At 35.7% G+C, this 26,793-nt stretch overlaps 1 protein-coding gene across 1 annotated transcript in view; it reads right to left on the bottom strand.

Moving 5' to 3' along the window:
* Positions 1–26,793, bottom strand: part of SCIN (scinderin) — an 80,645-nt gene that overhangs the window by 29,128 nt on the left and 24,724 nt on the right. The window contains exons 4-5 of the mRNA XM_019443470.2: positions 22,771–22,920; positions 1,458–1,550 (exon numbers count right to left, since the gene is read on the bottom strand). Of these exons, the coding sequence (XP_019299015.1) occupies positions 1,458–1,550; positions 22,771–22,920 (243 nt within the window). The remainder of the gene's footprint in view (positions 1–1,457; positions 1,551–22,770; positions 22,921–26,793) is intronic.

Here is a 26,793-nt window from a genome sequence, read left to right as displayed (position 1 = left end):
GCAGCATTGTGGTGGGGCTTGAATTCTGGTTTTGTTTTGTTTTGTTTTGTTTTGTTTTTTGGAAGCTATCCAGGTGATTCTGCTTCCCAGCTTTGTTCTGCAATTCCAAATTAAAGTATTTTCAAAGAGACTTTGCGTTTTATATAAATGCAATACATTACAAATCCACTAGAGGGAGAAATGACACATTTTCACATTTTAAAATATTTCTTTAGTTTATTATAATGCTGTCCAAGAGGGAGAACAGTTTTATTTGATGATGTAGCATAAAAAGTATTTGTCAAGTTGTTGAAAATGGGTTTTAGAAACAGTAATGAAAAAAAGCTGCCACGAAGTCCAGAATAACAATCTTTGTATGGCTTATATTGAAATCATCAGTATTTAGCAGAAGTGGTAACCACATTTTCCTTTGCCTTCTAGGAAGAAAAGAATCCACTTCCCTGTTACAAAATGTAAGTTATAATACACAAGTTAGTAACTTGATCTTCATTCAAAATCAGATTCTGAGCTAGAAGTTCCCTTAAAGAAGAGCAAATGTAACTCCTTCCTGTGATGCCGGATGACTACTTAGCTCTGCAGGGAGATTAACCATCTGCTCCCAATCATGTGCTTGGAAAGTTATAAGGCAAGGGAACTCTTAAAGGATCCCATCTGAGCAATCTCCTCATCTGGTGCATTTGTGGCTTCTGTTGCCTTCACCAGCAATAAAATCATAAAATTATGGAGTTGGAAAGAACCTGAATAATCTTCTAATGTAATCTGTCTCTCTTTTTTTTTTTTTTTCAACTAAGAAAACTGAGGCCCACAATGGTCATATCTTGCCCAGGGTCACCCAGTGGGTTATCACCACAGAGGTGTCATGGAACTAGGTCTCAAATGCCCAGGACAGGGCTATGTTTACTCTGCTTCCTCCCAGCTGTTTGATTTGATACCCTTTCCCTCCTGCAACAAAGAAAGTTTTTATGATGGCTAAACAGGATATTTAAAATGACATGAAGATTTTATAATTTATCAAGACTTTATAAGAAAAAGCTTATGACACTTGGTTCTACTCCTGAAACCAATACTACACTGTATGTTAGCTAACTTGAATTTAAATAAATAAATTTAAAAAAAAGAAAGAGCTTACCAAGTATTTTTATCCCATGAAGGAAGCATTTTATTAAATGTCATATATCAAAACATATTGTTGCAAACTAGCACAGCAACAATATATAATTTTATTTAAGTTGTATCAATTATTTCACTTATTATTTGGCGTTTTTAATAAAAAAACAAAAAGCAATAAAAAGAAGAATTTTAATAAGCATACTAGAGCAAAGAATGGATTTTACTTACACATTTCTCTTTCAGGGCAATGATAATTATCAGCTATCCCAGAGAGTCCCTCCCAGAACAGGCCTCCTGGCTGCATCCAGTCCAGTAAAAATAATAAAACTCGCTAACAGTAAACTCACCATGTAGAGTTTAGCCATTTTCCTGTTGGTTATGTCTGCTATGGTGTCGTCATCATCGTCTCCATCCCTAAGCTCTGGCTTTGTCCCTAAAACCTGGAAAACAGTGAACAGATAAAAGATAAAGACCTCTCATTAAAGGATGCAGAGTTAAAAAAAGAAAAAAAAAGTAAAACTTGTTAGATTTCTAAAAACAGAGATTATAAAATATTTGCCATTAAAACGACCAGGCTCAAACATTTCTCACCAATCATATTGCATTGGCCTGTTCCCATGGACCAAATAAATCAATCGCATTAAGTAAACCAACACTGAGTTTTCTCATGATGGGAACTTCCAAGGAAATAAAATCCTACACTCGAAAGCAAAGATGTTCATATTATTGAAGACGAGCAGGAATCAATTAAAATATGAAGTCTAAATTCACTTCCATAACAATTTCTTCCTGTGACCTCTGCTTCTAGAATCAATCTATAGGATTAATTACAAAGACTTGGATCAAATTACTGTTTGAGGGTGGAGTACCATTATCATTACTGACAGACAGTAGATAAAGGACCAGTTCTTGACCACATGATACTATATTTCCTACTGTGTATTTGGCACTTAGAACAATGTCTGGGGCATAAGAGATGTTCGATAAGTAGTTGTCAAATGAATAAATGAATGTATTTATTTTTTGCATATATAAAATAATCTAAAAATTCAAGGACATAAAACATTCAGCAGAAGGTACATTTGAATCTGCTTTGAGTTTCTACACACTTAAAATCACAAAAAATAGGTGTATAAAGCAACTTGATTAAACCAATCAACACAATGTCATAGAATGTTAAGGACAGGATAAAAATATAAACTTACTCTAAGCAATGTGACTTTTTTATAACAACATACACATAAATTCAAGTTTAGAACATGCAAAGGAGGTATTCACTTAGATTCAGTAATATTTCATATGCAACGAAATTCCTTGCATACTGTGTTTTATATTCATTAAAAATACATTGCGTGAAAATACCTATTGCCAAATACCAGGCAACAATAAAATGTACATAAAATCTAATCCTTGTTGGATTATGGGCACTGCCTGGCGTTTAGAAATTCACTAGAGAACTTATTTTCTCTGGGAACGTGCTCATCTTTTTGTTGACACAACGATCAATAAAACACTTCAATTATTGTACATACTAAATGATTACAATACAGTTTTTAGTTTTTGTTAATAGTAGGATCAAAACAAAAATTACAACACTTGCAATCAAAGGCACTTTTTAAAAACGGCTTTACTGTGCTAGATGTTTGTACAGTTTATAAGAAAAAGAAAGGGCTCTTCAAATACCCTTTTGTGATTCTACTCCAACCAAGAGAGTGGTTCTGAACCAACAGTTTAAGCTGAGGACTTACTAATACTTGGAAGTTTCCCAGTGGGTCACGTGAGTCTGAGATTTAGAGCACATTCTAACTTTTAATTTTTAGACAACAATCCCCATATGAGCCAAGGATCTTAATTAGCTTCTCAAAGGACTGTAGCACATTTGGGAATTGAACTCACAGGATTTACCAGAAACAGGCTTAACTCCACGGGTAGGCAGATGCTGTACATTGTCAGGTATCCTCAGGAATCATTTTAAAATTCAGTTCAATAACTAAGCATTTACCAAATACCTCACTGGGATATACAAATGAGTTTCTAACCACCTTCCTAAATCGTAAGGGCTTTACATCTTGTCTAGAAAGAGGAAAATAATTAAACATGTTCACCTTCTCAACTATGCCTTAGGTTTTCATCTTTAAAGTAAACTATAAATACAGCTTTACTTTTTCTCTATAGATAGGATAATACATAAATTTGAAATACTCAAAGGGATTAGCATTTAACTCATGAAATCCTTTGTGTGTGAAATAACATATATTTTGACAATTTAAAGAGGAAGGGAAACAGAGAAGACTTATCTGAAGATGTTCCTTAAAAATTTCATCTATTGTTCTAGCCAAGACCTGTCACTCAAGCTTGGAGTCTCCCCATCCCTCCCCTTCCTTCAATCATTTTCCATAAATTTCCACTTAAGAGTATCTTCATCCTTTTACATGCCCCAAACTGAACTTAGCTTTCCACGAAACTGACCATTCTCAATTCTCAATTTGTGTCAATGAATCTCTATTCTATTTACCTGGACTTAAAATCAAGTGGTCCATTTTGAATACTTGTGGTCCTCCATTTTGAATCTCCTACCAACTTAGTCATTAAAGTCTACTTCTTTATAATAATGTTTGGAGTCACTGATTCCTGTCTCTTCCTTAATTGCCACCTTAGTGCAATCCCTCATCACCTCAGGGATAGGTCCCACCTAAACCTGCCAGTTCCCTCCTGCCTTCAGGCTCACCTCATCTTTTCATTCAGACATTATCCTATACATACACTGGCTGGAAGGTCCCTTACTTCACTTTACTCCTAAGTTTCAAGAATGACTCCAGATAAAGGTTTATATCTTATATTTGCATCAGTGATTCTTAAAGTTCCAATATGCTAAAGCAACACTGGTAACTGGGTAACCTGATAAAACACACATTCTCAACTGCCAGCCATTAAGTCATTATGTCTGGGGTGAGGCCCAGGAATCTGCACTCCAGATGCTGCTTAATTGGCTGCTTACTGACGGCCAAAACTTGACTGGATTCCAAAGCCTCTTCAGACACTGGATGCTACCTACACTGCGTTATTTCTCAGTATTCTCTACCAATCCCCCTCCCCATGCTGATGTTTTCAGTGTCCCCTGTGGGAGCCACACAATTTCCTTCCCCAGGGCTTTACCAAACACTGCACATAACTTCTACCTAGGCTGACCGCGTGTGGTAGAATCAAAAGTGAGCAATTATTCTTTGGTTGCTTCAGCTCATCATAATTAGCACAGTAATAGCTACTGCTTATTGAATATCTACTATGAGTCGCACACTGTATTAGGATCTTTGGACACATATTGTTTCGTTTTATAAGAGATTCCAGGAACGAGACACACTTATCCTCCTTTTACAGAAAAGGTCACTGATGCTCAAAGTCGTGAAGTGATTGTTTCACAGAACTGTTCAGTGCTTGAGGCTTCAATTCTGTCAAAGTCCCTTTAATGCCCTAATTTCAATAATTTTTAGAATGATTAGTTGCCTACTTCCCTAAATCAAGGGAAAATAGGAAAGTCTTTGAAATGGACCAAAAGATTTTTTCCAAGGATCGTGTCGAGGGGCTCCTGCTGGTGATCTGATACCATGATGTTATTTTCTTTCCTTTTCTTTGAGTGACCTTCCAATCTAGTAAAGACTGACAGCAGCAAATGATTTTGTCCACAGAGATGCACAGGAATTTTGTCTGGTGGAGACGAAAGTAATTTCTGCCCTGTGGAAGAGGCCAGCTTTGCATTTGTCAGCAAATTCATCTCAACGCTGATCACCCATTCATTCACTTGTCTGTTCTTTGGATCCTTCTTTGAACTAATTATAATATCTTATTGTTCTCTTAAATGAATGAAAAAGCTCTTTGATATGGGTTATTTTATATTTGTATGAGATTCATGATTTTATTTGTTTGAAAACTATCCCTTAACACCCAGTACCCCTCTTGTCTAAACCACATGTACTGAAACCTGTTTGTCTATGTATTGCCTTTTATTGCATATTACATGTATTCAGCTAACACTTCTCAAGTGCTGCTATGTGCCATGCCAGGTTCTTTATAAATTTTGTTTACAAGACACTTACATATCACTACTTACCAGACACCAGTCTAAGACTTGTAGGTCTATCAAGTCATTTCTCCTTTATATCAACCTGTCACTGCTATTTTCCCATTTTGTGCCTCAAGAAACAGATTAAGCAACTTGTCCACCGTCATGCAGCTTATGGTAAATGCCAAAGTCAGGGTTTGAACTCCGGCCCCAGAGTATGTGCTCATAACTAGTGTGCTGTGCTGCCTCTACAGGCATTTCAAAAAGGTTGACACTTAATTGTTTAGATCTTGTCTCTGAAGATAAGTAAGAAGCTATTTCATGGCAGAAACTGCACCGGGACCACTCTCCGTTCTCTTGTTCCAGTTAGAGCCATAATAGCACATGTACCATGCAAAATACACACTAGTTATGAGGGGGATGGTTTCTGTCCTCCTCTCCCCACAGCTGTTTTCATTTCTCTCCAAAACCTCTGTCCACTACCCTTTCTTTCGATTCTGCCTATGCAGTGGGCCTTAAAGGGAAGTTCTTCCTTCACATCAGAGTGTGATGTGAGCAAACAGCCCTTCAAACAAGAGAGGACAGTGTTCAACAAACACGAAAGAGCTACCAAAGAATGTAAAATAAAACAACAGTACTCTGTTACTCATAAAATTGTCAAAGGTTAGGAAGCAGCTGACAACATCAGATGCTGGGAAAGATTCTGTATTCTACCAAGCACTCTCTGGTGAGCAGGAAAATTCTTAGGAATTTTCTAGGAAGTGCCTAGAAGTAGGTAACAAAAACCCAAGAAACAGACCAATCATTTAACCCAATAATTCTATTCTAGTGGTTTATTATAAAGAAATAATTGAAATACATACAAACAATTCAACCTAATAAATATTCATAGCAGCATTTCACATATTAAAAAAACACAAACTTCCTAGATGCCCAACACGAAAGTGATTAAACAAATTAGGGTGTATCTGTGGAATGGAAAACTATACAGACATTAACATATTATACAAACTGATGGTCAGGAAAATGTTCATAATGTTTCAAGTAAAAAATTTATATTGCAAAGCATTGTCTGCAGTAGGAACTCTTTCTTGAGAAAGCACAGGGATACACAGATGAAAAGAAAGATTACGAAGAATTTGGTTATTTTTTTCTCAAAGATGGGACTTGGGGATATATTTCTTCTCTATTACGACTATCTACATTTGCTAAAATTTCAGTAATAAACAGGTATTTTTCTTTAATAAAACTGTAAAAGCTTTTATTAAGCAAAAAATAATGACTTCTTTGTTCTGTATTTATTTTCTCTCCCTGTGGAATAAATAGTTGGCACTTCATTACTTCAAATGGAGTAATTATAACTTCCTTTTAACTTACAATCTACCTTAAGCTTCTACTGCAGTCTTTCTCAATCAATTCATCAAAGGATAGTAACTATTCTTGATGAATTCCTAAATGCTCTAGGTGTTTTGATCATAGAAACTTTTGTTAATGTAAAGACCTAGAAGGGGCCACCAGTGGCACAGGGGCCTTAATTTTTCAACTAGGAATTAAGTGGTTCCAAAGGTAGCAGGTACCATTTTTGTTATAGATGTGATACGAATAGAAAAATGAGAATACCTCTATCTTCTCCTCTCTGTTTGTCAGTATCATAATGGAAATGTTTAACAATTTAAGACATGACTTTACGTAGAGAGGTTGGAAATTTGTGGAAATACGATTTTGTTCTATGCCTAAGCAGACCTTCTGTTCTGCTGTTCACTTCTTACCTTCAACAGAAGTTGAATCCAAAATAAATCAGAAGATATTTACGTTAAATCATGGCAGCAAATACACCATCTCACTTTAAATTCACTATCTCCTAGCTTCAGATTCCCTGGGTTCTCATGACATGGGCCAAGACCTCCTCAGTGTCTTGTGTTTTTTCTCTATGACCCATTGTGACTTGTTCTTTTAAACATAAACAGGCCTATGTGTAAATTTGTTTTAGAAAAGAAGGACCAGGAAGTTAAGAAAAATGTTTCTCTATCTTCATAATCTTTACTTAGTTTTCACATTTACATCTGCCTTTGTTTATTCTGAATCTTTTAGTCAGCCCCACCTATTTGGGATATGAAATTCCAACATTTACGATCTTGCTCCCTTAGGATGTGCTTTCTCTCTCTTCTACAGAAAAGTCAGGATGTTTGGACAATGTGCAATAAGTATTTGGAGTGGATAGTAGGAAAAGAAGGGATAATGTGTGGTCTGGAGGAAGGACAATACCTAACTCAAGACTCTAAATCACTTTGGATGAAAATGTTCCAAGTTAGTGTCAAGACCTAAAAGCATTTAACATAGAGTCTTCTATGTTTCTTAACTCTGATTTCAGTTTGGCAGATTAGGGAAATGAGGATGAGAGAAGTTAGGAGTTTTGCCTTTGGTCCAAGTCTTATAAATAGTAAAGCAAAGGACGCAAACCAGACTTCGGGACTCCTTCCATAGTGCTCACCACAGCAAAGGAGGCATCATGGTCTTCGTAATCACTTTAGTACAAATGGCTATTTCTACTCTCACCAAAAATGAAGGAGGCTCTCAGGTCCTAAGGGCTAACCTTTAATTACCCAGAAATTCTCCTGTCTTATTTTCTTTCCCCAACTGGAAAAAAAAAAAATCAATCGATTCCTAACCTATGGTAAATACAAATAAATTATAAAGATGAAATATAGCCTAGTTGTTATGGTATATTTACTTGCTTTGTAGCATTTTATGGCTTAAGTCAGATAAACATTTGATAACAGGGAAGACAGAGATATAAAATTACAGGCAATTCTGAGAAATGATGTGACCCCATTTAGCTGGCTCCACCTAATCTGATATGAGGTTCCAACATTTGCTGTTCCCAGTGATGTTTCTCTGCCCCTGAAATACCTTTATCCCTTTATGGAGAAATCAAATAAAAAGGGTAATTTAATATATCAAATAGTGGTTAAAGTTATTTTAAACTGAGATAAAGCATGTGAAGTACATGTTTGGATAAAAGGATAAAGTAAATTGCAAGTCTGCAAGACATGTCTGGTTATTTAATAATCTGGGCCAGGACCGCCCAGTGGAATTTTCTGTAATTGAAATATTCCATATCTGTGCTGTCCAATATGGTAGTTATTAGCTACATGCAGCTACCGAGCACCTGAAATGTAGTTAGTATGACCATGTAACTGGGTTTTTAATTTCATTTAATCTTAATTAATTTAAATCAGAACTGTAATAGCCATATGTGTCAATGCTGTATTTGACAGTGTAGTTCTAGAGAAGTCAGGGAATCCTGTGGCCTTGGGGAACTCACCATGATACAGGTCTGATTCTCAGTGTTACAGTAACATCACCAGATTAGATATTAGACTTAGAAAGTCCAACTCACAAGAAAGTTAACTCGTAAGTTATAATGTAGAGAGCAAATTCACAAGTTACCATACTATGGAAACCTACTTACAAGACGCTATCATGGAAAGCTACTCACAAATTATTAAAATACATAAGCCAGAATGCCAACTGATTAAATTAGAGCAGTTGTTTTAACTGGCTACATTCTAGAACCATCTGGGTAGTTATGATAAACAGTGCGAAAGTATGAATCTGAGCCCAAGATTCTGATTGAAGCCTGGTACTGTTGCGGATTTTCAAAGCCCTCTGGGCCTGTTTCTATGGTATATTCAAGGGTTTAGTGGCATCAGCTCTGTTAACTTGGTTCATCCATCTCAACCATCAGGACAGGTCTGCCAAGCATTCCTGATATTAAAATAGCTTCCCAGGGAACTCTTCCCCTGGACAAATTACCATGGCCTGGCAGTCAGGAAGCTGTCCTGGAGCAAATCTCAGGTAAAGATGTTTAGTCCTTCTGCCCTTTCTGGGAATCATTAAACTTTTTTTTTTTTTTTTTTTTTCGGGGGGTAAGACCTCAAACTCATTTGGGCATTTCTACCTGATTAGTGCTTGAATAGAAACTTCCATTGTTTGCCTCTGGCATTCCTGATTTGTATGTTTCACAATGAGCATTCCCCCTTGTCTTCTTGACAATCCCTTCATCTGGCAGGCTCTGGCACTCTGAGCTGGGAGGACCCACTACTGAGTGACTCTGGGATTCTGTTTCCACACTTCAAATGGTCTGATAATTAATACCACTCATAATCATCACGATGAAATAATGTATGTGAAGTGACTATCGCTATACTTGGCACATAGTGAGAATGCCACAAAAGTCAGATCTTGCATCCTTTATCCACCCTTATATACACTGAATCAAATTTGCCTTGGTCAAAGGGTCATTCTCTCTCTTTGATTGTGACCTTGCATATCACCACTTTGATTCTTTGCGCGATGATTTTTACCACTGAACTTCTTGCTACACATCTCCCTGCGACTTACATTTATTCACTTACTACTTGTTCATGTCTTAATCTAATGATGTCACTAAGTAGTCTAGGTCTTGATAGCATACCTTTGTCAAAGTCTTACATTTTAGATTTAAAATTATAACCAGTAGATCTAAATATCCCTCTTCAAGCAAAACCTAAAGAATAGTCTCCTGTGCATCAACAAATGAATAGTTAATAATGCTGAGAAAGAAAATAAGACCTAGTAATCCTTGGTTATAAAACTGATTCTCTGATCTTCCCATATGGTTCAATCGTACCTCCCCATTTCATTTAGTCCTGTACATATGACCTTATTTTGGTGAGTCAGAATACATCAGTTACAGTTTATTTGTCAGTAAGGCTTATTTGTGGAGTGTCTATGATATATCAGCACCAAAGGAAAGGGCTGTGGCTATAACGGCTAATACGTTAGCTGTGGTCCCTTGTCGTCAGTGAGCTGACTTTCAGCACAGAGATGCTACATAGGTTTCACCTGGCTAACCCTCACTACAGACAGCAGCTGCAGGAGCAGTCTGCAGAGAAAGATTCTGAGGTTGCTTCCAAATTTAGTGAGAAGATTTAACATGATCCACCAGTCATTTCCTTCCTGGAAAGGCAGGAGAAGTGGCAGCACACATTCCACTTGTTTTTAACCCTAAATATATGAAAATAGCCTGTAAGGATTCTCAAATTCAGAAATGTTTAGGAAGTAAATGTAGTCCAGAGAGGATCACTTTCCTCCTCTCAAGGTTGGCTCTCTATCATAATGCCTCTGAGCTTCTCCCCTCGTAACTTATTGCTTATTTTCACCAAATTTGGAGATTATCAGAGGAAAAACTATCGGTTGGATGAAGGGTGGAATGGAGAAGAAAGTGCATTTCTTCTCCAGTGTCTTCTTTTGGGGGAGACAAGGAGACAAAGAGCTACACAGGGCATCCCAGTATGACAGCATGAGCTCAATAAACCTCTAGGAGCACTGTTTTCACTGTTCCTTTTCACCACATACACATATGCACATATTGACACAAATTTATTTTGTTTTACCTCCTTCTATCCCCTTAGGAAGAGGTCAATAAATATGATTTACATATTATATTTGATCAGATTAAGTCATGTTTTACGGCAAGAGTGTTGTGAACGCTTCGAGCTCTCTAGCTCCATAATTCAGAAAATTTCCAAGCACTGAAATTTAACTGAGAAAACTCAAAATGGCTTTCATATACTCTGAGGTACCTGAAAAAATGTTTCCATGCTTTTTATATTACATTAAAAAAATGTATTTTCTTTCCAAGAAAATGTCTACCCCAATTATCCTGTATGACCCTCCATAGTAAAGATGAAAGGTTTTATGCTGACAGTAAGAGATATGAAACAAATGTACTGAGTACAAACATTATGTTACCAAAGGTATTACTTATGATATGGAATACATAAAATAGGTATGACTGTCAAAAGTGTGCGGCAGGGACCCCTGGGTGTCTCACTGGGTTGAGAGACCACCTCTTGATTTCAGCTCAGGTCATGATCTCACGATTTGTGTGTTTGAGCCCCATGTTGAGTTCTGTGATGAAAGTTTGGAGCCTGCTTGGGATTTTCTGTCTCCCTCTTTCTCTGATCCTCTCCCTCTCTCTCTCTCTCTCTCTCTCAAACATAATAAACATTTTTTTTAAATGTGTGTGGCATAATTTTTGGAAGTTATGAAAGAACTTGGCAGCAGATGGGATTCCCATCTGTCCGTATGTTTAAGACCATTGCTCTGGGGGTGCCTGGGTGGCTCAGTCTGTTAAGCAACCAACTCTGGCTCAGATCATGATCTCGCGGTTTGTGAGTTAGAGCCCCGCATAGGGCTCTGTGCTGACAGCTCAGAGCCTGGAGCCTGCTTTGGGTTCTGTGTCTCCCCGTCTCCAACTTGTGCTCGCTCTCTCGCTCTCTCTCTCTCTTTCTCCCTCTCTCTCTCTAAAATAAACATTAATAAATTTTTTTTTGATAAAAAGGAAAAAAACCATTGCTCTGCAGTGAAGACTGTCTGCATGTGAGTTGCAGCTCTCCCATTCCCATTCTCACTTGGACAGGTTAGGCTCTATGACTTACTTCCTTCACCTGTCAAGTAAGGGTATAGAGAGATGCCCTTGGTGCTCTGCCCATCTCACTTTGGTCGACTTTGGAGGTCATTTGTAGGTGATTTCTTAAAGGTCAAAGCCTTCTGCTCTCTGTCTCATGGGATTATCTGGCCATCGAGCTGTACTGTATCCATACACAAGGCAGGATGGAGTTCTGGAGAGTTAACACCCAGAGTGACCCTCAACTAATGAAGGATGGGAATTACTACCTAAATCCTACAGCCTCCTCAGCCTCCTGTGGGCTGATTCCAAAGTGTGTTCCATACAATTTCTCATAGGGTCCCTGTGGGACTAAGCCCCAGTTCCCCGTAGCAGTAAACCACATACTCACAAAGTATTGCCTCACTTTACTCCTCCTTGGTGTTTCCAGGATCATCTTCAGATAACTACCTGCCCCCAAGTCCTTGTATAGAGTTGTTTTTTTGGAGGAACACAAACCAAGACAGTGGATAACAAATATATCCACTTTCTAGGGCCATTGTAAAAATTAAATGAGTTCATCCTTGTAACGCCCATAGAAGGATTGTAGGCTCTGGATGTTTGCCGTGATGGTGGCTGTTGTTACCTCCTCTGCAGCAAAAAAAATCCATCACAAATTTGTTTCTTAGATTATGGAATTTCTGTGTTAATATTAAGTAGTACTTGTATGATGTAAAGAAAAGTGCAACTTGAAAGATTAAGGAACACATAACAAAATTGAGTTTGTCCATGAGCCACTTGCCCTTACCCCCTACAGGACAACAAGATGAGAGAAATTATGCCATCACATAGCAATAAAACTCCATGATGGTGAATATCACAAAAACGGATATTTAATTGTAGTACATTTGCTGCTTAGTTTGAAATAGTGTTTAATTAATGTATTTGTCTTGTCCACATGCACTTTGTCAGACTTCATTAAAATCTATTTTCAGTTTTGGTTTGTTTTTTAGTTGCCGGAATTCATTGAAATCGGGCATTGATATTTCGTTTCTCCATTATGCATGGCACAGGACTTCATTTCCCAGTATACTTTGCATAGCTCTTGTTTGTTTGCATTAAGGTACTCATATATCTTAATATTTTTTAACAGTGTGTTGGTAACTCTTTCCCGATTAGTAAAATGTTATGAAATACCCAGAACTGAGGATTGCCTCTTGGTTTCCACTAAAAATATACCATATTTACGTGAACAAACCATGCTTTCCCGAAAAAGTCACTTTAAAATACTTTTTCGTATATAAATATATATATAATATAAATAATATATAAAAATTAAAAATAAACAAGAAGTATATTTTAAAAATATATATTATATAATAAATAATAAATAAAATATAAAATATAAATATATAAATATATAATATATAAATAAATATAAATTATATATATGTATATATATAATGATTGGATATATATGTATATGTATATATCCACAATAATATAACTATAGAATTGTACTGGATATCCTTGCAAACACAACAGCATTTCTAATAGCAATTACTGGTTTTTCATTTGCCCAAGGACTGCCAATATAACACAGTTCCACCACAGTGTGATCCTTGGCTTTCGATAACAGGATTTAGAAACACAATTTAAATGGGTCTCCATTTTAGGGAGTTGTTTCCAATATGTGAATACATTTCCTCACGATATTAAACAAATGTTAACTACAAAATAAATACTGGGGAATTATGAATTGCTGAATCTTGGAGAGCCAACTTTTAATGTCTGGACTTAGCCCATTCTTAGCACAAGATATAAGAGGAAACTGATATAAAATTAATAATACTGTGGCACCTGGTTGGCTCAGTTGGTTAAGCATCTGACTTGATTTCAGCTCAGGTCATGATCTCACAGTTCATGAGTTTGAGCCCCATATCAAGCTCTGTGCTGGCAGTATATAGCCTGCTTAAGATTCTCTCTCTTTCTCTCTCTCTCTCTGCCCCTCCCTGCTTGCTCTCTCTCTCTCTTTCTCTCTCTTTCTCAAAATAAACAAAATAAACATTGGGGTGCCTGGGTGCTCACTCAGTTAAGCATAGGACTCTTGATTTCAACTCAAGTCATGATCTCATGGTTCGTGAGTTTGAGCCCCACATGAGGCTTTGTGCTGACACTGCAGAGCTTGCTTGAGATTCTCTCTCCCTCTCTTTTATGCCCCTCCCTGCTCTTGCTCTCAAAATAAATAAATAAACTTCAAAAAAATTTAAAAAAGTAAAATAAACATTTAAAAAATTAATATTACTGTTAATAAATATTAATAAATAATTGAAAAACAAATTTATAAAATGAATGCCAAGGAATTATGAATCGCTGAATCTTAGAGATCTGGTTCTTTGATATCTGAGTTTGGTTCATTCTTAGCACAAGGAATAAGATGAAATTGACCTAAAACTGCTGAAAGAAAATAGTCTTACTGTTAGTTTTTTAAAATTATATACTATCACTAATATTATAACAAACACGAGGAATGATATAAAGAAAGAAAATGAAACCTGCCATTATAGTTCAATATTTATATTGGTTTATTGATGCAGATATAGACTTTGTAGGGGAAAGGATCTATCCTTCTATATATAGCCCATCTGTCCTAGAATCACACTATCTTATTTACAGGTCCTATCACACACTAGATCCCACTTCAGCTGCAAAATAAATGAAACGTCACCTCCTTCAAAAATGATTGCCAAACAGTATTAATTTGGGTTCATTATACAAAAGTGACACCTGATCAATAAGGTCATAAGCCTTCATTTGACCTTTAGTGTGACAAAGTGGAAGATTATTTGGACTATTATATTGCAGCATATGGTTAACTACATTATTGATGTATTTCTTAATGACTCAGCTGCCCAGGTGTCCAGTGCGCTGTATTTCTTATCTTTGATCAGAATATTTCAACTTCCCACACTGGATAATCGAGTACCTAAATTAAATGAGTACCTGAATTCAATATTAGAAATCCAAATAAAAGACTCATTAAAATAAATAGCAACAATGAATGGTGCCTTGAACAGTGCCTGGCACATAGTGAACTATCAATAAATGGTAGATAAAAATAGCTATAGCAAAAAAAAAAAAATCTATAGCAACCGCAGTGTTCCTGAAAGCATTACAACCCTGCACTATGTGCTACCTGTCACTATAATTCATATACATATGATTATATATGAATATATATGAATACATATGATTATATATGAATATATATGAATATATATTCATATTCATGTCAACCCCCAGAAAATAGTTTCTCCCACTCTCTATAGCAAAATTTATTGTCAAGCTGGCTAACATACAATGTATACACTGTGTTCTTGGTTTTGGGGGTAGATTCCCATGATTCATTGCTTACATATAACACCCAGTGGTCATCCCAACAAGTGCCCTCCTCAACGCCCATCACCCATTTTGGGATTTGAGTATGTACTGAGTATCATGGCTATAAAGCAAAATGGAAAAAATGATTTAATTATAATGCAACAGAGAGAAGAAAAGGAAAGATTCCCATTTTGGGGTACCTCTGATGCTTTCTCTCTACTCAGGACTAAACTAGAGAGGTTGGCAAATACTTTGGATCCTGGCAAGTTAAAAATCTTTGAATGGTTAAGGCCATAAACGGGCCTCCTCTTTCCACACGGCTCTCTTAATAATATTATTTCAGGCAATGAATACTGATGAACACCTATGTGCCAGACAACGTGCTACAAGAATGGGAAATTACAAAACATTTAAGACAATGTTCAATTTCCCAAGAATTTACAAGAAGACCCTGGAAAATAATGGAGGGATAAATAAGGAAGCTAAAGCTACTTGCACAGCACTCATGAAGTGTTGATCTGACGAAACTTTTGTCTCCTACTGTCTAAGTGTTTACTGTGTCCATTGACCAAATTATTATCTCATGCAGCTCAAATTTCCACCCTTACAAAGTACACAGTTGTGACTAACAATGAAATCAGTAAGAAGGCAACAGAAAATAGTTACTGAGGGATGGGTGGGGGGTGCTATTACAAACCCAAAAAACAACCTTAAGTCTTACATTTAAAGAGCTCAAAATACCCATGTTTGTTCCCAGATGCTGAAAAGCAATGTGATTTTTATTTTTATATTACTTTTCTATAAATCTTTAGAACCTTTAAAAAATACTATATACTCATTGTTCCAAAATGGTCATGAGGGGATTTTCAAAACAGCTCCCTATTTCTTTCTTTCTTTTTTTAATGTTTATTTATTTATTTTGAGAAAGAGAGAGAAAGGGGTGGGGGGGAGAGGGAGACAAAGAATTCCAAGCAGGCTCCACACTGTCAGCACAAAGCCTGACGTGGGGCTCGATCTCATGAACCAGGAGATCCTGACCCGAGCCGAAATCAAGAGTCAGATGCTCAACCGACTGAGCCACCCAGGCACCCCTAGCTCCCTATTTCTATTTTTGGTATCATTTGATACTATTCTACAAAGATAAATGGGGACTGATCTATCTAACCAAAGGTCATCCCCAGAAAATAGTCTGTCCCACTCTCTATATAGCAACATTTTCAAAATGATCATGCTTAATTTAAACATACAATATTTTAGTTAAAAGATTGAATTGTGATCCCATGGAAATTCAATAAGCCGAACATTATGTTATGAAACAAACATTTCCACAGAGAAACTTTGACAGAATTATAAATTTCCAAATTTCCAAGTATTTCCAACTTTTTCTTTCTTAATCTTCTACTTTGCATGCTAAATAAAATATATGACTATTCCAATATCCAGGTTACTAGCTGTTCAAAATCACTCCAAGTTTTACTTTTCTGTAAATTTAGATTATATAAGAACTTAGGAAGCATGAATAATATGCAATGCCTTTTGATGTTAACTTTGGGGGAAGAATAACACAAATATATCGGGTGATTTTAAAAATAAAGCTCTACACTTGTATAGTTCGTTGGAGTTCATGGGGTATATTCACTTTTAATCTAGCGATGAGAAGAGGCAGTACCAGCACTGTGGGCCACAGCCAAGCAAAGTAGTCAAGGTCAGTGGACAGCAGTGTTGTGTGCTAGAGAGAGAGAGAAGTGGGTTTTTGTGGTAGCTGGACACTAAGTGGGGAGGTGAGCTGACCTGGAAGGAAGCACTCTACAGATAAGAGTATCCAACTACAGCTCCTGGAAACATGCATTTTTATCATAGGATGAAAAGTTTTAGATACCAGCTACTTGTTTCTTTTTTTTTTAATTTTTTTAATGTTTATTTATTTTTGAGAGAGAGAGGACAGAGTGAGAGCGAGAGCGGGGAAGGGGCAGGCAGAGATGGAGAATCTGAAGCAGATTCCAGGCTCTGAGCTGAGAGCACAGGGCCCAAGGTGGGGATTGAACCCATGAGCCATGAGACCATGACCTGAGCTGAAGTCAGAGTTTAACCAACTGAACCATCCAGGTGTCCCGATATACCAGTTACTTTTTAAAAAAAAATTTTTTTAATGTTTTATTTATTTTTGAGACAGAGAAAGACAGAGAATGAGCAGGGGAGGGGCAGAGAGAGAGAGGGAGACACAGAATCTGAAGCAGGCTCCAGGCTCTGAGCTGTCAGCACAGAAGCCAATGCGGGGCTCAAACTCACAAACCGCGAGATCATGACCTGAGCCGAAGTCGGATGCCAAACCGACTGAGCCACCCAGGCGCCCCTTCCAGTTACTTATTTTTAATGTGCTACATGCTTTCACCTGAAGTACACGCTGCCTAACACATGGGAAGGTATTGTAAGTCAATATAAACAAGCCCAAGACTCAGCTATTACAATATAAACAAGCCCAAGACTCAGCTATTACTTTCCAAAAGGTTAGTTGTTAACTATCCACCTGCAGATAGAAGACTAGTAGAATATATGAATTGTACTTATCTAAATTTCAACTGCTCTTTTATAAATGCAGTTGATTTTAAAACAATCAACAGTACGTCTTTTTCATATCTTCACCAACACTATTATCTAAAACATAGAAGAGTTTTTTTAAGAGATACTACTATACTTTAGAAAATAGAAAAACAAATGTAATGGGTTTCTGGTACCATGTGGTTCACAGTTAATTGTATTAATTATCCAAATACGAATGATCAAGGAGTTAGAGCTATAAAGGCAACACAGATCTAAAGGCAGTTTAGTGCCTTCCCTCAAGGAACTTAGCCTGGCAAATGGTAACACATAAGTTTTATTTGGCAAAATACTTGGGAAAAATAGAACTAAATTTGTATTCTTAGCTTAAACAGACATCTCTAAAGAGTAATTTAAGAAATACTTACACTATTTAACTCTAGATTTTACTCACAAGATACCCAGATGAGCACATCATACATATCCAACCAACTTGCCAAGAGAATGACTGAAAACGCTATTTTATTTTCAAGTTGACAACTATGACTTAGAATAAGATGAACACAAGTCCTATATTGGGAGATTCTTCGGAGGTTAATTTAGCCTATATGCTATTATCATATAGCCTAAAATACAAGAATTTCATCATGAGAAGGCTTCCAATCATGGTGGTATGCTTTCTGGTATTTGTGGACCCTCACAATCTGCTCCCATTTTCTGACTCTGTCTTAGATCTAGTGTGTGCTCTTCTTCTCAGACAATAAAATAAGTAATTTCTGAGCTTCATTGGGAATGAACAGAGGGCTCAATAAATACTTATTAACTGACACATAACATGATATGCCAATTTTCTTTCTTGTCCAGAACCTGAAAAATGATTGCACTGACTTCCCAGGGAGCCTTAGTATTTTTATAAAAGCAAGAAATCTAACGGTTCGGCAATATAGCACTTGCTTACAATTTCCTTATAGCATGGTTACTGCCAGTATTCTTCAGCTAGCATTTACAATGATGATAGACTTAATAAGCTCATTAAATTATATTGAAAAGAAGTCTTTTGAGGTTAAGGCAAATTAGTTGATTTCTGTTGTTATTTCAAAAAATTTTGCCCCTTCTACATTCTATTTTTGATATCTACCAGATGGTGCTTTTTAAAACATGAGTCTGTAAAACTGATAAATTATCAACCTTGCAATTTTTCCTCAGGGCACTCTTTTAGCTTCCCTCCTAATGTTTAGAGGATGAATAGGACCAATGAAGAAAGTTTTGAACCTTAGGGTTAGTGGCATATTTAATTTTCATTCACATTCATTGATTGTTTCTTTTAAATAGGAAAAGAAGAAAGAGCAAGAAAAAAGCTTTCCATAATTTATGGGCAGTTTTTCCTGGTAAATACATTTACAGTGATGAAAAAATATGGGTGAGATGTGACTTTACCTACAGGCTTTAGTTTAGTTCCATGGACAGAATAATTTTCATATTTAGGCAGATGAGTTTTTAAAAGTGCTAAAGATACAAGAAAGAAGCTGAACATATACCCTCTTTCCCCAGACAGTCTTGTTAATACATGTTGTCTCTTAGTGCTGTCTAATGTGGGCCCCCCTTAATTACTCCCCCAAGTATTTTGGTTTGAAGGGTAAATTTATGATCATCATAGAATTAAATCATATCAAAATTATATGAATGGTATGGTATTAACAGATAGCAGAAATCTCTAAAAATAAAGATGAATTCTTTAAAAAACTCTCAAAGTTTTTTTCACTTTTTATTATGTTTAGCACTTTGATGTGTTTTCACTATTTATTGTGTTTAGCACTTTGATATTCCAAATACTCAGCATCCAATATAGAGTAATGATAACAGAATCATTTAAATAGCTTAGAAGTCTTTGATTTTAAGTCATTACTAATCATATAGTTTCAAAGTTTCTGAAGACAAATAACTTTAAAAGAATATCATTAAAAATGAATCACTTAAAAGGACCATTTTAAAAGACATTTTGAAAGATTTTTAGATTTTTAGAATCCTTTTCTAGCAATATCAATAGTTGCATTAGACTCTCAGAAAAAGAAATGACATTCCATTGTCTTCTACAAGGAAACCTTTTGTGTGCGTGTGTGTGTGTGTGTGTGTGTGTGTGTGCATGCGTGTGCTACAAACCACTTTGGATAACTTCTGAATCCTATAACCCTCTTCTAAGAAAAAAACTTTTTAATCACATAAAATAGAATACAAAGTACTACAATGGAAACCTATTATATTGGGATACAACTATCAAAATGTATTTTCTAAATGTGATAAAGTAAAATATAAGAGTTTTAATTTACTCATTAAATAACAATATTGAACAGCAGGTCTAATAACTATCGTAATTACCAAGAAGTGACAAACAGCAATGATATTTTAAAGTTATCTGCAATAACATGACCTGACAAGTCACAGATGCTGCTTATACTGCTGTTTCGTCAACTATATTCACACTTGTAGAAGGTTTTCATGAAAAGGTTAGTAGAAATAAGGTAATTTTCTCCTAACCTAATTAATGACCTCTTTGAATTTTATCATTGTGGGTACAATGTTAAGAAAACCTAGAAAGTCAAACTAGTTTATTATAGGTGCATGATTTATTCATCAAACAACTATTTACCCTTGTAACCAGGCTACAAAACAACATTTGTGAAAACAAAAAGCCCAACAAATTCTTTTAAAAAGAAAATTCATTGTGTAACTGAGACCTATGAAATATAATGCAGTATATACTGAATTAACTGAATAGAAAGCAAAGTAGATGTTTTCTAGAATATTTTAAAAACCGAAAAATGAAAATCCCCTTTAAAAAAGACATCACATTTTATATTAAGTATTATGTCCTTTATCTCTATCATTAATATTTTAAAATCAAAGTTATATTTTTACAATTTTTTTTCTTCAGGTTTGCACTTCCTTTACAAATTTAACAGTGTAATGCTTACGCTTTTTTTCTCTCAAAACTCTGAAAGAAATCCAATAAGCAAGTGTATCAAATGTATATATGCATAGTTCAGGCCCTCAACCTCAGTGGTTTCTCTTCCTGGAAGAGAGTAGAAATGATTTGGTAATTAAACACAGAAACTGCCTAAGAGACAAGGTGGAATGACAGACACTGGACCCTAAAGGGACCAGAAGCCACCCTGTCCAACCCTTTACTTCACAAATGAGGAACCAGAGACAACAGAAGCTAAGGGACTTGGCTTGGGACCCAAGATGACAGTAGAAAAGCTCATCAGATAGTTAACACAGCCCCTCCTCCACTACTCCACCAGGGCAAATCTTGGACCTGGGTCCACACCTACCAAAGCATAGTTACTGAAACAAGAGGTTACAATCAAGTAGAAGTATATCCTACTTCTAAATTTTTGCTTCCAAATATGAAACTTGGAAGCCTTAAGTGGTGATTACATTTTACAACAGAGGCCTTTAAAGAATATTAAAAGTTCAAGAAGTTGTTTTGAATAGCTTCCAAAGTCTAATTTATTAGCCATGTTATTATGAATATTGAAAAGCCAGTTAACCTCTAATTTTACTTTGTTTTGTTGGATATCCTTTTTTCCCTGATTATAAAATGAAAACACACATCTATTACACTATTACAATAAACTTTGAAAATACAAAGACAAAAACAGAAAAAAAATAACAAGCAGCCGAGAGCCAAAGGCAAAATTAGTAATATTGCCAATATTTCAGCATATTTCTTTCCAGATATATATGTACATATGAATATATAGCTATATACCTACATATAAACTTATATATTATTATTATATGTAAAATTTTATATCCTGCCTTTTCTCTTAGCATTTAACCATGAACATCTTCCCAGTGAATAAAAGTCACTTCTCAAAAATCACTAACATGAATATCTGTGTTTGGTGGTTATTAAAATAGTAAAGTTTAAAGATATTACAATAAAAGGGGTGCTTGGGTGGCTCAGTCGGTTGAGCATCCAACTTCGGCTCAGGTCACGATCTAGCGGTTGGTGAGTTCGAACCCCACATCAGCCTCTGTGCCGACACCTTGGAGCCTGGAGCCTGCTTCAGATTCTTTCACTCCCTCTCTCTCTGCCCCTTCCCTGCTCACATTCTGTCTGTCTGTCTGTCTGTCTCTCTCTCTCTCTCTCTAAGATAAATAAATATTTTAAAAAAAGACATTACAATAATAAAATTATGTCACATTTAATTTTTGATCGGTGGATTATGGAGGCTATTGCTACATCAAGTGACTCTCATGTATAAAAATGCTGTAAATCAAAATTGTTAAAAACGTGTACAAGATAGTCATTAGAAAAATTTAAGTGCAAATAGCTAAAATCATTGAGGAAAATGTGTAATATCCCAGGAAATGAGAAAAATGAGAACTCAAAGAGATATCACCTCTATATGCAGGAGGATTCAAGACAATATTATTATAACAGTAAATTTTGATGGGGTTCTGTAAAGTCAAGAGGGAACAAACATTGGTACAAACATTTTAGTGCTTGACATACCACAGGGGTTCAATAAATATTGTTTATTGAACAAATGGGAATCAATGTAGCAATATATATCAAGAAACATGAATATGATTATACCCTTTACCCATAATTGTAAGGGAAAATATAAAATATATACACTTTGGCACTCACTGCCGTTTTCTTTAAGGAGTAACATTGTTCACAACTAAACGTCTAAGACTGCTAAAATCGTTAAGTAAATAATGTAGGTATAAAGAGCTATGGAGATAATTTTCAAATTAATTTAACCACTATACTATAATCATAAGTGTCTTGCCTATAATTCGTGGTTTAAAATGACTGAAGTATTTAAAATATTGGTATATTTAATCTTTTGGAATAAGATTTTATTTCATTCTTTTAGTATAATAATTAACTTTAAAATTGAAAAATATCTCTGCATTAAAAATATATATATTTTACTTCCAAAATATATTACTATAGCCAATCTCAGAACTGTTCCCTGTCTGTCCTGTGTGACAGACAATGAAGTCAGAGCCTCCTCTGGTGGTCATACCAAGGGTGAAAGAAAACAGTCATGACTTTCTGTTTTCTCTATACCATCACTTAGACAACCTTGATGTTTCCTCTTACCTAATCTTGGTCTAGACTTAGTTTTTGAGAATTAGCTTAAATTAACACACACACACACACACACACACACACACACACACACACACGACTTAGAGTGGTAAACCTTTAAAAAACAAATCACAACACCTTTGTGAGTACTGATGGTTCACTTCCGTCTTCCACCACAATTAGTTGTGATCTTCCTTTCCTTTCATTGTCCCGAATGCCAATGGCAACTTGGCTTGCCTTCAGACGCTCGTATTTGTTACATGAGGAACCACACCACTGGTAAATTTCCTAAAAGAAAGAGACAGATCCTTTGACCACAGAAATACATGGAGGACATTCAGCCCTGTTGTAATACTCACTGTGATTAATTAGGAAAAAAATAAAAAGATATAAAAAATGAAATTAAAATTATCTATTGTTGAGGTATATACATGATTTTATACTTCATTCTGTATCCTGTTGCTTTGAGTTAGCATCATAACATAACCACTTTTTAAACATGGGACACATAAATATTTACTCACCATTCTTTTTATATATCCACTAATTACAATTTATGAAAGAAGAGTTGTATATACTACTCAAATTTAAAATAAAAATTTACCATATTTCAGAAAGGTAGTCAAGAGTCTGTTGTAGTAATGTGTTCTTGATTTATAAAAATTGATCTAACACTTTTCTAAAGCAACCTAATGAATCTTACCAAGAGCCATAAAAATAATTAAAACCTTTGACCCAGTCATAACACTACCTGGAATTCATTTTAATAAATTATTCATAAAGATTAGGAAAAACCATGTGTACAAGGGTTTTCATTGCTATATAACTAGTAAGGCATTGGGAAGACATTAAATGCTCAGTAATAACAGTTACATATAATTATGATCCATAGAAAAAACAGATACTCAATATCAAAGTTGTATTTTAACACAGAAATTTATAAAAATAAAAATAGAATGACAGTTTTGATGTATTATACAGTAAGTAGATTATATTAGCTGCCATTTAGATTAAAACATTGTATGATTTTGACTCAGGTACAGTGTTTAGAAGGTATAGATACAAATGTAAAATAGCCAAATAAAATTTTCTCCATTAAATGTGGTTTAATGAAAGAAAGAAAAATATAATGGTACCTAGGTTTGGTGGGGGTGTGGGAATGGGCATTATCACTCTCTATTTGGGTTGTATAAACTGACACAATCATTTTATGAGGGAAGTTTGACATTGTATCAAAAAATTATACGTGTTTTTAGAATCAGGAAATTCCATTTCTAGTTATATTACAGAAATATTCGGACATGGTTTACAGCAAAACAAAACAAAAAAGCCACAAATGTCCATCAATAGGGAGATGGCTGTATAAATGTTGTTCTATGGATATTGCAGACTATTCCTCACTGGCTTAAAACTGAGGAAAATGTTTAAATACTGACATAGACAATTATTCAAGTTATACCATCCAAAATTAAATAAAGACACAGAATAATATAGTTCTATTTAAGTGGAAACAAAATCATAAGCTCTGTTTCTGGGTTTGCAGAAAAATACTTCTATTTTTTTTTATTTTTTTTTATTTTTTTTAACGTTTATTTATTTTTGAGACAGAGAGAGACAGGGTGCGAGTAGGGAAGGGGCAGAGAGAGAGGGAGACACAGAATCGGAAGCAGGCTCCAGGATCTGAGTTGTCAGCACAGAGCCTGACGCGCGGCTCGAACTCATGAACCGCGAGATCATGACCTGAGCCGAAGTCGGACACCCAACCGACTGAGCCACCCAGGCGCCCCAGAAAAATACTTTTAAAGATACACAGTTTTACCAGATGGATAGAGGCATGTATACACAGAAAGAAAGCCTTCAACTTTCACTGTATCTAAGTTAAAAGGTTTTTGTTTTGTTTTGTTTTCTTTTTTAAAGTCACTCACATTTATTAGGTGCCTATTATGAGCTAGAGGCTGGGGATAGAGAGAAGAATGAGAAAGCTAGCAAGGAGGGATTGATATGTAAACAACGAATACTAATATATTTGCACTACACTCGGTTTTCAAAAGGGTTCCACACAGGGTTCTTCTAGTTAGTCTTAGAGAGCTGGTTACCACAGTGGTTAGTGTGAAGGAGACAGATCCCGGTGGCAGCTTACCATCTATATGATCTTGGGTTTACAATTTTCAAAAGAGCACATCAATTAACAACAACATCAAAGAACGCCCAAGCAGTCAGAGAGATTGGCTCTTTTCTCTGATGATAAGACATTTCCAGCTCAGAGTCTTTTCTTTATTTAAAATTAGTTTACTGATTGGCTAAAATAGGCAAGCTGTCTTCTGGGCCCTAGGGGCCCAACTTTGAATCGCAAAGGCCTGGGACAGTCTCTCTGATCCCTCACCCAACCATGTTCCTGATGCACCTACTCCATATTCCTCTTCAAGAATAAAATACATGTTTTAGGAATTCAAGCCTTTATAAGAAGTAAAATAAAAAAGACTATGTCTTGCAACTCCTTTCACTCTAGAATCTGAACTAGTATACGTGGTCAAGGGGCATTTCTTTTCTGTTTTTAAAAGATTGGTACACTGCTATTGTTTCCTGTCTATTTTCTTTTCTACATCTAGGTATCTGAATATAGAGAATCACATTTGGAGTCAATTTGAATACTATGCCCAGGTCAGCAGTTAACAGAGTATAAACAAATGGTTGCCAACAATTAGTCAGTGCCTATCACTGAGCATTAAAATCAGGTGATGGGGTAGGAAAGGTGATTTTGAAAAATACACACACTTGAGCGATACCTTAGGGACTCTCAGGTGTGTTCTGGGCAGCCCTGTTTTTTGGACGCACCTTAGATGGTTCTAGCATTCAACAAGTGCTGAGAACCCCTCAGCCCTGCTGGTGCCCTAGCACATTGCACCTGGCAGGCTTTTACAAAGAATCTGTAACACCTAATTACTCAATGCAGCCAAGCAGGCTTCTCTGAGAAGTACATCTAGCCTCTTGGCTCAGATTTCTTTCCTATGCTATTCCATGAGACTTTGTAAATGATTCTTTTCTCAGTATGTTTGAGAAAACAAACTTCTAATATTTACATTACGGGGAAATATAGGGCATAGATCAGAAGATCAGATCTCTAGATTTCTCAGACTTATTAGCAACTTTCACTACTGACTTGTATTTATATAATTGTCCAACAGGTGTTTATTTTCTCCCTACCTTACTTCAAAGAGATGATATAAATCATGCTAAATTTCATTAGCTTCTGTAAAGCATTATGGAAGCTTGGCAAAATGTGTTTAGAAAAGAATTGTAGATAATAATTTAATATAATTATTATTTAATGTAGAATTTTACCACGTTCCATGAAACCCAATATATTTTTTATGATATTACCTTGGGCTGGGAGTTTCTATGTGTAGTATCAGTTCACAGATAAATTTAGTTATAGAAAATATTCCTCACCATTACTGATAGGCCTCAGTTTCCACTTTGAAAATAGCAAAAAGAACAAAGCTGGAGATATCACAATCCATGATTTCAAGATATACTACAAAGCTACAGTGATCAAAACAATATGGTACAAGTGCAAAAGCAGACACTTAGAATAGAGAACCCAGAAATACACCCATTCCTATATAGTCACTTAATCTATGACAAAGGATGCAAGTATTTGTAATGAGGAAAAAACAGTTTCTTCAATATATGGTGTTGGGAAAACTGGATGGCTACATGAAAATGAGTTAAACTAGAACACTTTCTTTCACCACACACAAAAATAAACCCAAAATACATTAAATACCTAAATGTAAGACCTGAAACCATAAATTCCTAAAGGAAATTATAGGCAGTAATCTCCTGGACATTAGCCCTAGCAACATTTTTCTGGATGTGTCTCCTCAGGCAAGAGAAATAAAAATGAAAATGAACAATTGAGACTACGTCAAAGTAAAAAGCTTCTGTGCAGTGAAGGAAACTATCAACATAATGAAAAGGCAAACTACTGAATAGGAGAAAATATTTGCAAATGATATATCCAATAAGGAGTTAATATCCAAAATATATAAAGAACTCATACAACTCAACACCAAAAAAAAAAAAAAAAATCTGATTAAAAAAATGGGCAGAGCACCCGAATAGACATGTTTTCAAAGAACACATACAGACAGATGGCCA

Source organism: Panthera pardus, unplaced genomic scaffold (assembly GCF_024362965.1).
Source record: "Panthera pardus isolate Hobbes unplaced genomic scaffold, ASM2436296v1 HiC_scaffold_8, whole genome shotgun sequence".
Taxonomy (NCBI): domain Eukaryota; kingdom Metazoa; phylum Chordata; class Mammalia; order Carnivora; family Felidae; genus Panthera; species Panthera pardus.
The sequence above is the reverse complement of the archived record's forward strand: the minus strand, read 5'-3'. Positions and strand labels throughout refer to the sequence as shown.